The sequence below is a fragment of the Armigeres subalbatus genome, chromosome 3 (genome assembly GCF_024139115.2).
Source record: "Armigeres subalbatus isolate Guangzhou_Male chromosome 3, GZ_Asu_2, whole genome shotgun sequence".
In the NCBI taxonomy this organism is placed as follows: Eukaryota; Metazoa; Arthropoda; class Insecta; order Diptera; family Culicidae; genus Armigeres; species Armigeres subalbatus.
In genome coordinates, this window is record NC_085141.1 from 324,002,766 (window position 1) to 324,016,566 (window position 13,801).

Below are 13,801 nucleotides of genomic sequence, written 5' to 3' on the forward strand. Positions count from 1 at the left end.
GAGTAAGCTCAACGACCTTGCCGAGCGCTCCTCTTCGGCAGGTCTAGTCATCAACGTCAACAAAACCAAATCGTTGGATGTAAACACGGTGACTCCTTCCAGTTTCACAGTAGCCGGGCAACCAGTGGAGAATGTTGAAAGCTTCCAATATCTTGGTGGCCAAATGGCGTCAGACGGCGGTACCAAGATCGACATAGGCGCACGGATAAAGAAAGCAAGGGCTGCCTTTGCGAGTTTAAGAAATATCTGGAAAAACAGGCAGTTAAGTGAACGCACCAAAATACGAATTTTCAACTCAAACGTGAAATCTGTGCTGTTATACGCTAGCGAAACATGGTGTGTATCAGTGGAGAACACTCAACGGCTGCAGGTGTTCATAAACAGATGCCTGCGGTACATAGTTCGTGCCCGGTGGCCTCACAACTGGATCTCAAGCAACGAGCTCCATCGTCGTTGTCACCAGAGGCCGATAGCACCAGAAATTCGGGAATGAAAACGGGGATGGATCGGCCACACCTTACGTAGGGCGAAAACGAAATTTGTAAATAAGCATTAGACTGGAACCCTGCGGGACATCGCAGCAGAGGCAGACCCAGAGGCTCATGGCGGCGAAGCCTCAATAAAGAAATAAAAGAAGTCGACCGAAATCTAACCAGGCAACAGGTTAAAGCGATAGCCGGGCAACGCTCAGGATGGAGATCTTTCTAGTCGGCCCTTTGCACCGCCGGAGGTGTACAGGATCCATAAGTAAGTAAGTAAGTGAAAAATAGTTTGATGTGGATGATATTTATCTAAGTATCAACAATATGAAGTTCTCAATTCATTATACTTTTACTAGTTTATTTGTGGACGCAGTAACGCCCATGGCAAGTGCTTAGATTCTTTTCTGCATTGAAAAAAAAGTTCAATGTCTGTTGTCTGTAATTTTTTTATCAAATGCTGTGTCTGGTTGTCTAAGGTTATCACTGGTTTTGTTTTCTGCATCTGATCTAGGATAGGATAGGATGTGCCAATTAGTCATTAAAAATCGTACCGATTTTCTGTCAAAATCGTACCGGTTGCTGATTGGGTGAAAATGACAATCGTTTACTTCGATCGGCGGTACCACATTTTCAAAAGGGCAGCTTGTTGTTACCTTGGCCGTGTTGCTGGGTAATCAAATTGAAATTTATGACAAAATTCAAAAGCTTGTTTTTTGATTTTTTGGATAAAATGAATTTATGCTAGACTGCAAATTATGTTTGCATGATTGTCAGGGGTTATGCAAATTTAAAACTCTCAGTTTGAGGCATTATCAACCAACTTTTTATTCATTTCACTGTGAAACTTATCTAATTACATGTAAAAACTTTCGGCTGATAGTACATAGCCTCTTTTATTACGCATAATGGAAGAAATGAACGAGAAAACATGACTTTTTTACATATATTATTCGGCGGATTTCGCATAAAAAATATTCGGAAGCACTGGACACCACCTGGTCAAAGCAACCGACTGAGGAAACAACAAGGCAGTCTCAATTCAATTGTCACATCCTTCCTAGCATCTGATAAAAAAGAATTGAAGTGTCAAATATTTTATTTTTTGTGAGAATTTCCTCACGTGCTGCGTCCGGTTGGCTAGTCACCGGACAGACAAACAGGGCTATTATATTTATGATTACACACCTGGAGAGTAGAGGTGGAGAAGAATGTAGTAGATAAGATCAGGTCTATAAAGTATCGAAATAAGAAGTGATTCACTGTACTGCATTTTGGTATTGACCTGAGATCTGGGTCGACACCCGGGTCTCGGCGGAAGGAGTCCGGAGATAATCCTGATGGCTTGGTTGAACGTAGGTGCAAGCATTGTGAGGACATTCTGAAGGTTCAAGCTTGTCAAATCCGACTCGTAGAGTAGTAGGCTGTTGATGATGGCATTGGCGACTCGCAACCTTGTGGGGCGGTCGCTTCCGGTCTTTCATTCGAAGTTGATGTCTAGGAGTCTAGCGGTCTTTTTAGTGGGTATGGCGGTACCATCGGTGGTGGTGGGCTGAGGGGGGAGTTGGTGGTTTGAATCGCGGACGTGCATTCTAACGCATTTTTCCACCGACATTATTAACGGCAGCTTGAATCTTTCTCCGGGTGGATCTGAAATGTTTCCCAGTCACGATTTGGAAGAAGTAACTCGCGATAAGGAAGCTTGACAAAATCGACCGCGATTAAGGAACCTTTTTTCTTCTTATTGGCATTACATCCCCACACTGGGATAGAGCCGTCTCGCAGGTTAGTGTTCATTCTACACTTCCACAGTTAGGGCGAGGTTTCTAAGCCAGGTTACCATTTTTGCATTCGTATATCATGAGGCTAACACCACAGAGAACAGACATGGAGGCCCATACAAAATTTGGTTGAAAACGGTTGTAAAGGTCCGCAGCGCCACCAACGCAGACTGCCCGACACACAAACTCAATCTTACAAACCGATGGCGTTGGCTTACACTACGTAAACAAGGTGATACTGTTATCTAGTGACAATACGGACTGGACACTAACCAACACTAGCGCTAAAAAGTAAAATACGGCAAAATTTTCACCAACATTATTAGCACACTAGCACCGCGCAACGAGGGCATAACGACATACTTTAAAATGACCAGTACAAAGTGTTACACAACTTTGCTACGTCAGATGAACGTCTGTTCTCTGTGCTTCAACACCTTTCAAACCATTTTCACACTTGTCGCTGCCTAGCGATAACATTCAGACTCCGGTTCTTTCCCATCTGCTTTCGCACACACGCTGCTTCCCTTCCTCTATACGAGTAGCATCGAGACCGATATGCCAATAAAATTGAATTTAAACTGATTACGGTCGTACAGCTACTGTAAATATTAAAAAAAAATCATATAATTCACCTTTTTCATATTTGACAATATGTAATGTCGTATTGATAATATTATTTATTATATTTTGCCTTAAGCTATACATGGATGAATTCACACACACCTATAATTGCTTTTTAAATATGATATAATACAGACATACCTCGATAGTACGTACCCTCGATAGTGCGTACCCTCGATAGTACGTACCCTCGATTGTACATACATTTTACCTCAATAGTACGTACAAAAAAAAAATCGTTCAGTTTTCTATACGATTTTAGTAAAAGTTTGAATATGCTTTGATCATGGCACATGCGGGGGTCCTTCATATGTTACGTAATAATTTCACAACTGATTTAAACACCATCGTGAGCTTATAACGAATTTAGTAGCAAAACTTTGAAAAAGCAGCGTGTCATAAATGTTTGCCAGTCTTACATAACACATATTATACTATCATTTTAAACAATTGAAGGAACATCTGAAACAGCTGAGCGATGCGGAGCGCGTCCAAGCCCTCATAAAGCTGAATATCAGCAAGAAGAATTCTTTTGTCTTGGACGCGTTCGCACACGCACTCGCGTGAGTATGTCATCGGCATAAGAAATTTTATGGGTATGATTTTCTTATAAAGCAGATTAGCTATCCACTTAATTGAACAGTTATTATGTTTGTGAATTATTTTATCTATCAAGGAAATTAGTTCTAGTTCTAGAACCTTTCCCCGTGCATTAGTTCACCTGATAGACCAGACAGTATTTTCCCGAGGAGTAAATTAATTCCATCATGGGAATGGTGATTCATAAAATTGAATTTTCGGCAAGATATTTTACTGTTTAATTAAGTTTACATTAAGTTTAGTTCCATTCTATCCACTTGTCGGTAACATTTTTTTTCTTGAGAAACAAATTAGCAGCGTTACTAAAATGAGGAAAATTTTTGGTCGAAAATTTCCTCTGAGACGTCTTACTGGGATTTCCGAAGAAGTTTATCCTGGAACAGTAGTTTCTCCCAAGGGTTCTTCCTGGGATACCTTGGTAGTTTGGTCGAAAATTCCATACATGATTTAACTTGATATTCTATCTAGACCTGTGCGCCGATTGAAATTTTATCGACGGTGAGGCGTGATAGATCATTTTCAGCCAGTGGCAGTGGTGTGGTGGTTAAAACTCTTTCGTCAAAACTCTCTTTCAAAAAACTTTTCAAAAACAAAAATTCCCCTTGAAATTCCTCTGAAAATTATTTAAGGGATTCTCCCGGAAGATCCTGCAGTCATTCTCAAAATTTCTACGGTACTTCACTTAAAATTTCTTTAAAAAATCATCCGAGTGTTTTCCGAGATTTTTTCCCTTCCCAGGAATTTGCAGCAATACCTTAAGGTGAGTTACGGCGGCGTCCAAAAATGGCAGGCACAATGGCCGTGCTATCCCTCACCTCGCGTTTTTGCTCGCACAAATGTAAATATTTAGGCGGTTAGCACATCTGTGAACCATTTTTTCGTGTATGCTGCAAGTGAGCAAAGGTGAAAAACTACTTTCCGCTTTTGCCTGTCGTTTACTTTTCGAGTTATGTGTCCTTTAAAGCGCTATGTCGATTTTTAATTGGACTTTAACGCGATTCACCTTAAAACAACAACCCCGAAAATTCTTCGAGAAACTCTCACACTTTTTTTTCCAGAAATTCCTCCATGTATTCTCCCAAAAACCCGCCAATAATTTCCTTCAAGAACTTCAAGAACTTCTTCAGAAATCTTTTTTATAGTTCTCCCGAAAAGTTATTCAAGAATTATCCGGGATTTCGTATCGGAATTCCCACAGAATTTTCTCAAATTATTCTGCAGAAAATTCCTTCAAGAACTGCTCCGGGAAGTTCCTTTTTCAGGAAGAATAGGAGTATCCGAAAGGGTTTCCTGAATAATTTCCTAAAGTAATTTTTGAAAAAATTCGCGATGGATTTCTTGGTTTGAGTTTGAGTTTCGAAAAATCTTGATGGATTTACCTAGGAATTTCCTAGAGATATTCTCGAAAAAAAATCCTAGAAGAATATCTGAAACAAATCTAGTAGAAATTTGAAAATAAGAAATTTTTTGAATGAATTTCCTAAGGAATTTTCAGAGGAAAATATTTTGAATATCAAAATAAATTTCAAATAAAGTTTTGAAATAATTTCAAACTAAAATACGGAAAAATTCTAGTAGAATTTCAGAGGGTGTTCTTGGAGTAATTTCTTAGTTTCCTGAAGCCACCCACATTTTCAGAAAAAAAAAGTATCTTTATGTTTGGCCGAGAATGTGTTGAAAAGTGGCCATGTTGCCAAAAATTATCCCACGTCGCACTTTTTGGCCAGAGATCCACGCTAGTTCAACTAGTTCAGTAGATCAACATCCAATGATTTAGATTGAAATACCTTATTGACAGACACCACCTCAATTCATCAAGCTGGTACCGATCAAGTATACAAAAGTCGGTCCTCTAGGCCTCCTATAAAAAAATGGGTTTTGGAGTATATAGCCTTTTTGTTACACATTGTTGAACAAGAAAGGCATAAATGATTCTACAGGGTGTCTGCAAATTATCCGTACAACAAGACAGGTTTTTAAATATTTTTTGGAATAAATTAAAGAACCAGCATGCATTGCATGTTATTATAGGGTAAACGGTCCGATGGTTGTGGGTGTACCAATAGTTGCGGTAGTGCACTTCACGCAAAAATTGTGGTTTTAACGCAGCAACCTGCTTCGCTGATCGATTTATTGACATACCATAACTCAAAACAACAAATTGCAGACGTGAAATTCGATATAAATCGGTAAATATCATTATATTACTTTATTATTTTATCACCTTTGCACCAATAGTTGCGGCAGTGTTCCTATAGTTGCGAGCTCCATGAGAAAACAATGGGATTCGCAACTATAGGAACGCAAATTAAAAATTACCGCAACTATGGGAGCAATGTACCAACACTTGGAGGACTAATTTTAGGTGAAACATTCGCATTCTGGAGGAACCAATGTATTCTCACAGCAAAGAGGAGCGAAAGAGGTTTGGAAATAATCTGTAAGGTTAGTGGATGCGTTTGTTGCTATAGCTAAGAGTTTGTCGCTTTGGTAAGGAAGCGTCAATGGAGCCAATAGAATCACAACGACAGTGACAGTTAAGGACAAGCTTAAAGCTTTTCATTTACATAAAATCTATAGGTGGAATCCATAAAATACGTCACGTAAAAATGTTGTGAGTGATCCACCCCCCAGGGTTGGTTCGCTCTGAGGAGTATTCAAGAGAAGGTGTAAAAACTTCTCTTTTCTCGATCTGTTATCCGAGTGTATTGTGCAGAAATACACTTTATCTTTGTATGAAGGAGCGTGTGTAGTACCTACTCTTCGTCGCACAAGTCCACAAGTGTAAAGAGGACAGGAAAATGGTAATTTGCTGTTTACCAAAATGCATACATTTAGGCTATATTCTAAATCTTCCATGTAAATACGCTGTTGTGAACGCCTAAACATAGACCACTTTATACACCATATCAAAACACACGCGACCGAAAATATTCTCACTCTTTATCGATCATGTTTCTCTCGGCTTCAATCACACGTACGTGTGAACGCTCTCGAGTGTGAATCAATACACTTCTCTTTATTTGTGAATTCTCTACACATTTCAAGACGAAGTGTGAGAAATGACCAACCCTGCCACCCCCAATCGTCACTTTTTGTAGTTACATGCATAATTATGCATGATGTGTAACATATCTTTTTAACGTTACGAATATCACGTAATTTATGGATGTTCCGAAGCATTAACATACAATATTTCATAAAAACAATAGCCTCACATTTGCAAGGACGATAATTTTGCGCAATGCTACATGTAGGCACCATTTCAAGAAAAATCTTAGTCATGCTGGTCCGTTGTGTACTATATCAAATATAAATTTGCTTAGAATACAGAGCCTTCTATCGAAATTTTGGCTTCCGAGTGGTTTTATAAACATTACACCACTCCCAAATAAATAGAAAGGCAAAACATTTTTTTTGTTCGATATTTTTTTGCTTCGATATATGTACGTACGCTTCGATAGTACGTACACTAAAATTACGGAGGTGTACGTACTATCGAGGTATGCCTGTAATACATACCTATAAATAATCACAGAAGTCGAAAAATTACATTGACACACATACCCAATAATATTAAAATCGAGAGAAGATTGTAACATTAATACACGTACACCTGGATATTATAATCAACACCATGAAAATACAGAAAGACAGTTACAATGGACATCCCATTTGTCAAGCAAATCTTAGAATTAGTTAACGAAAACACATATGGTATTGCGATTCTCTTCCGTTCGCGATGTCCTTAATCGAATATCAACGCGATCGAGGTGAATGGTAGCACCGGGCAGGAAGGTTCCAGCTGCAACGCCGTTGCCATACAGTCGGCCGAAGCCGTGTAGTCCCCAAGACTCTCCATCACTCGGCCTAACAGGAACCTGCATGGAACGTAGAATACAAATGTAGTTAAGAAGGAAAACTATATCTATTGACTGAATCATATACCAAATCTTCGGACAATTAGGGTCGATCCGGGCGGCATCCTTGAGGGTCTTCTCCGCGAGACGTGGTTCTCCCAGTGTCAGATGAGCCTCCCCTAGAGCGCGCAAAGCCTCCGTGTGGTACGGATTGGCGGATACTGCGTTGAGGAAGCATTGCTTCGCATCTGCCCATTGCTGCTGGTAGATGTGAATTAGACCACGCTGAAAATGTGAGTGAAATACGAGGAATTAGTTCTTGTTAGCTTGAAACCGTATAATGATCGGACGTACCATGTACATGACCTGGTGCGACACGGGGTTGATCAGGCTTGCCTCCTGGATGCAGTTGATCGCTTCGTTGGGCTGTTCGATGGCCAGATAGACGTCCGCCAGCAGGAGCCATATCTTGAACTGGATCATCCATGCCTTCTGTGGGCCGGGACGGGGACTGAACGAACTCAGCGAGCTGGCCGCTTCGCTGAGGGCGTGCTCAATGCGGGACGCCGCAAGCGAAGCAGCATGAATCGAATCTGGAAGCAGGGGAGAAAACAAAAAGGTATCGTCAAAGCTCAGCTCAGTACAAAAAATTGAGAAGCATTTGAGTAGTTAGAACAAAGATAATATCACAGACGTAACAGTTCGAACAATTTCTTCAAAAAAAAATCCAATCCTGTTACTGTATCACAAAGTTTTAAAAAAACAATGTCAACTGAAGGCGCTAGTGTGAGTTTTTGTTATGAAAGATGTTAAAAAAAAGTATACTGACTTGAATCCTTATCTGACATCTGCGACGTTTGCATCTGCAGCACGCTCCTTGTATCGGAATGCTTTTCGTGGTCATGCTCCATTCCGCTTCCGGCATTGGCCAGCTGCACTTCGTACACTTCGCGCCAAATGCCCAGCATCTGCTGGACCGTCTCCAGTGCCGTTTCGACGTCCGTTAGGTACAGTTCCAGATGCGCCTTAACGTGCAGCAGATTAAGATTGTCCGGAAATTCTTCGGATGCATCCTGAACCACGCCGAGTGCCTCCTTCGGACGTCGGTTGGCCGTTAGCAAAAGTGCAAACAAATGCAAACTGGAGGCATGTTCGGCTCGGAGGGACAATGCGTTGGTAATGTGGAGAAGGGCTTCGGTGATGTTGTAGTTAAATGCATGCTGGCAAGCCAGGTAATACTCAGATAGATGGTCGTTTGGATCCTGCAAAACTGCTTTCTCTAGTGCCTCGAATGCAAGCTTATTGTAGCGGTCCTTTTCCGAAACTAATGTCGCAGATACCGCCACTTGCTGTAGACCAATTCCAACATACAGCTGGGCACGAGACCGCCTCAACCCCTTTACTTCTTTACTCAAAGCTTGTTCAGCAAAAGCCAATCCATCCTTGATCTGATCCAGGTGTTCATAGCACAACCTGGCGGCCATAAGACAGCTTAAACTATCCATCGGTTCCAATTTGGAATGTTCCTTCAATGCGCACACTGCGTGCTTATATCGACCCATGGAAATCAAACAAACAGCGTACTGTTTCCATACGTGGCTCTCTCCAAAGGCAAACTTCAAAGCCTTCTCCAAAGAATCGTGCAGCAATCCAACCTGATTCCAACGGACCGTAGCTAACGTCATCAAATCGTATATAGCGGTCGCATTTCCTAGCGAATGAATCCTCGCATCCTTGAACTCCGGACTCTGCGATAGGACAGCATCCCTAACGGCCAAAGCTTCTGCAATAAGCAGCAGCAGTATTGTCTCCTCGTGCTGGTTCCTCGGAATAAACTGCTGTCTGGCTGCGTACTTTTTCGGTTCCCACAAGCTCTTACTCTTGGAACCACTTTTCCCGGAACCCAAACTTGTCGGTGGGGTATAAATCGTCCCGGATACGCCTCTCAACAGCACTTCTGCCAACTGTCTGGCTAAGGTGAGCCTAAACGTCTGAGTGGCCTTGGTCTCCACCGCGTTCAACATCACTCGGTACCGATCAATGGCGTTCTGCAGCTTGCCCGTCTTTATCAGCACGATTGGCGCCCGCTGAAGCCCCGTCTCCAGTACGGCACCCATCTGGCGGACCTCAACCTGACCACTACTGTCCTGTTGTTGCAGCTGCTGTTGTTGTTGCTGCTGCTGTTGCTGACCTTGGAGGTACAAAATACCCAAATCCGCTGCCCTCTCGAAACAGGTTATCATCTCCGATTCCTGCTCCGCCTGCTTGAACTTGGATGGCGCCTTCGCACCCTTCTTCTCCAAGCACATCCCCTTAATGGCATATGACTCGGCCAGGATTCGAATGCTACGCCTGGAAAGCGTGAACATATTTGAAATATGTAAATTGCTGATACACATAGGAATTGCACTGACTTAATGCCAAATACTCACGGCGACAGGTGCTTCTCCGACAAGGTATTCAACTCCGCCAACACAAAGCTCTGCAGCGACTCATCGTACTGGCCACAGGCAAAGAACAATTTTGCCAACAGCAGGTGCGCGTCCAGGGCGATTCCCGCTTTCTTACCGCTCTCGCCAATCACCGAGTTCAAGTACCGTTTGGCATCGGTCAAACCGAGTCTCGCTTTTAGGACATTGTCCTCGATCGGTGGGTGTTCCTCCAGGTAACTTTCCAGCTTACCTTCTCCCATCAGAAAATTGGCCAAACTCTCTATGGAATAAATACCAGAAGTATTGCAATGTTATTGAATCAATATATGTATGAAACTAGAAACAATCATTCGAATTTATTGAAGTGACTCACCAACTTGTGGATAGCCCGATTTCAGCTCATCGGCCAGTTCTATTACTCGGGGCCATTTTCCATCACCACGGCACTGCTCGATGGTGGTCTCGAGCTTCGTCACCTGGTTTCGATTCCGGCCAGTCATGTTCTGGTGTTATTTGCACTGAATAGATTTTGGTATACTGTCTTTATCGATTTTTATTTCACTTGGATCGAAAATTTAGTTTTAATTTTATGATTACAAAACACTCTCCGCCCTCCGCGTATATAATTTTCGTGTGTTTGACATTTTCTTTTCTCGTGACCACTCATCGTCCGTTTTGTTTTGGCTCTGTTGTTTTGTAATGCAAGAGGGCAAGATCAGCTGAGGGTTCGGAAATGACTTGGTCTTTTTTCGTCAACTTGAGTAATAAGGCATTTTATGAGACAGATCGAAACAGCTGTTTTTCTCGTGTTTATCTACTTTGACAATAAGTGGGAGCCCGTTTGTTTGGTAATTTCGCGCCGAACATTCCGATGGGTCCCATCATTAATTCTGCCTGTTTTACTTTTCGTCTACCAGGGTTTTTGAACATAGTTTTTCATATGATTCTTAAAATGTATCGTTAGATAATTCATACTAGCAACCCTATAACCAGAGACCGGCGGAGTGAAAAACTGACGAAATGGCAACGTATGAAAATGCATAAAATCGTTTAAATTATACTGGCAGCACTTGAACTTTTTGCTTGCTTCTTATGGAAGCAAAAAGTAAACAAGTCGAAATGGAACCGCTTCTGACGGTTCGATTGGAAACAAGATGGCGTCTTCGCCGATCTCTTATTATAGTATTTCTAATTCATACCATTGCATTCTAAGCAAGATTCTAAGCATGAAAAGCTGAAGAAAACACGAATGAAAAGTAAAACGTTATGGCCCGTTTACATATGAGCTAGTTCTAGCGGACAATGCACTATGGGGTCGTACACTAATTACGTAAGCACTTATGGGGGGAGGGGGGGGCTGCCATTTTCTTACGCTCCATATAAATAAAAAATGGGAAAAATCTTACATGGGGGGAGGGTTCTTGAAAAACCCAGAAAAATTGCTTACGTAATTAGTGTACGGCCCCTATCCGACAATACTAGCGCGATATTAGCACAATGTAAACAGGAATTATCCTTGCTAATAAGCGTTTACATTATGCTAATTTCGTGCTAGTATTGTCGGATAGTGCATTGTCCGCTAGAACTAGCCAATATGTAAACGGGCCATTACAAACATTATTTTGTGTTCGGACCTAACGGAATGTTCACGCAGAATCATACCAAAACAAAACATTAGAAGTAAATAAACGGGCCACCGCGAAACGTCTCATAAAATGCCTTATAGCATGTTCAGACATGTTCAGAATTTCAAACAACAAGGTTCATCACTTGATAAAGAGTCTCAAATAAAACCAGGGGTCTGCGAAGCGGCCATGTTTCTGATAAGCCATTTTATGAGACGTTTCGCGGTGGCCCGTTTATTTACTTCTAATGTTTTGTTTTGGTATGATTCTGCGTGAACATTTCGTTAGGTCCGAACACAAAATAATGTTTGTAACGTTTTACTTTTCATTCGTGTTTTCTTCAGCATTTCATGCTTAGAATGCAATGGTATGAATTATCTAATGATACATTTTAAGAATCATATGAAAAATTATGTTCTAAAACCCTGGTAGACGAAAAGTAAAACAGGCAGAATTGATGATGGGACCCATCGGAATGTTCGGTGCGAAATTACCAAACAAACGGGCTCCCACTAATTGCCAAAGTAGATAAACACGAGAAAAACAGCTGTTTCGACCTGTCTCATAAAATGCCTTATACCAGCATCAAAATCATCGATTAATTTAATACGAAGGCGTAATCATAATCAATAAGCATCATAAGCATCAATATTCTTGTTGAAATAGCACCTCGCATTCATACTTTCGCACAAGTTCTTGAAAAATGATGAAAAATAATTACGTCTATTTCGAAAATATCACTTCGGAAGTGTGGTTTGTTTACAAAATAGAATTGTCAGTGGGAAACCCAATTTCAATAGAACAATGGGAAACTCAAAGATGTTGGCTATTGTCAAACGTAGTGGGTAGGATTGGGGTTGCCAGATACCTGAATAAAACAGAATATTATTGCGCATAAGCCCCAAAATTTTATTCTCACCTTTGGGTTTCCGCGCCGAGCACTCAGCGCCAGACTCGGCGACAAGGAGATAGTGGTCAAGTTGGTACTCCTGATTTTTTGACAACTGATGTCGATTGGTTGTGTGAGTGCACCGGTGTCAAAAAGTAGAGCTTTTAGCTGAAAATTTAATTGTCAAATGCACATTTTGACAGCAATATAGATGTACACTGCCAAAAATATCTATATAAGATATATGTGTCGCCGTTATAAATTTTTGCAATAACTCCACCCTAATATAATCGATATCAAACCACACATAAATTAAATAATTGCTAATTCGAGGCCACACATAAAGTTTATTTGGATATATAAGTTAACGAACAGGACACACGGACTCCAACACCCTTTCCCACGGGACGAAGCTGCAGACGTTAGCAGTAATGGAACACGACACCATGGATGCATCGTGAAGCACCCAGACAGCTGACGCAGCACGGACAGCAACGACGACCAACGGACTTCGGACCCCGATCACCTGATCTGGGCCACAGGGCAAATTGCTGAGTAGGTTAGATAGGTTTCTTCAAATTGAATAGAGGAAAATAAAGTTAGTCTTGTCGTAACCTTTTTTAAAAACGGTCTTTCATTGAGAAAGCCCTTAATTGGCGCAGTCGTGCGGATTTTCTTTACGCTAAGTTCCGGTAGTGTTTGCCATCGGCGAGTGAATATCGCGGATTTGTGGACAAGTGTTTAGAAAATTCGGGAACCGAATCCCAAAAGTAGAACTGTTTCGCGAGTGACCAAGTGTGTTTTCCGCCTTGTTGGCAACTGTGAACGGACATCATAGTTTTGTGGTAACAACTGGATAACAAACGGAGCGGATCTGCAACTATCTTCCCTATCGGTCACCGGACAAGAAATCGAGTGAATATCGATTCAAAGGTGAGTGATCAATTTTCATTTCTAAAAATCTATTCTATCTTCTACTACCTACATTACCTCCGTAACCATAGTGCTTAATATTATAAATTTTATAGTGAAGTGAATCTATAGTGACAGTTTATTAAAATCATACAGTAACAAAATGCCAGAAACTAGGTATCAACGATTGAATCAAATTAGTGAAGAAAGTGAAGATTTCGAAACGGGTGCAACCGCTGGTCCATCCCGCAACGAACAAATTGCACACTTAGAGCAAGAGATGGCACGCATCTCTGCTCAATTAAACAGGCTGCGTGTGAACACACCAGCATCAAATAATGTTAGAGTGCTTTCGGTCGAAGAGGAAGTGCATAAGAGCCTCCAAGTACCAGCCTCACTAAGAGACCTTGTGCCGTTCGAGGGGAACCCCCTTAAATTGCATCAGTTCATTAAATCCGTTGATCGCATCATGCCGATAATGGAAAAAGTTCGTAACACCCCAACATTCGAAGTGTGGCTCCAAGCCATTCGTTCTAAAATTATTGGCGAAGCCGATACTATGTTAGAACTATATGGAACCGAGCTAGACTGGGATGAAA

General features: G+C 41.4%; 1 protein-coding gene across 1 annotated transcript; it reads right to left on the reverse strand.

Annotated features, from left to right (window-relative positions):
• Window positions 1-7,073: 7,073 nt before the first annotated feature.
• Window positions 7,074-10,444, reverse strand: LOC134225498 (tetratricopeptide repeat protein 7B). Its single transcript, XM_062705614.1, has 6 exons — window positions 10,150-10,444; window positions 9,777-10,056; window positions 8,174-9,696; window positions 7,699-7,937; window positions 7,433-7,629; window positions 7,074-7,365 (listed from the first exon to the last, which is right to left on the reverse strand). The coding sequence occupies exons 1-6, from the start codon at window positions 10,274-10,276 to the stop codon at window positions 7,233-7,235; spliced, it is 2,499 nt and encodes an 832-aa protein (XP_062561598.1). The 5' UTR covers window positions 10,277-10,444; the 3' UTR covers window positions 7,074-7,232.
• Window positions 10,445-13,801: the final 3,357 nt, after the last annotated feature.

Excerpts from the sequence above, each read along its gene's own strand:
- LOC134225498 (XM_062705614.1), bottom strand. The coding sequence starts at position 10,276 with ATGACTGGCCGGAATCGAAACCAGGTGACGAAGCTCGAGACCACCATC. Across the intron at positions 10,057-10,149 it reads ATCGGGCTATCCACAAGTTG|AGAGTTTGGCCAATTTTCTG; the intron begins GTGAGTCACTTC and ends TTTATTCCATAG. Across the intron at positions 7,630-7,698 it reads CGCACCAGGTCATGTACATG|CGTGGTCTAATTCACATCTA; the intron begins GTACGTCCGATC and ends TCACATTTTCAG.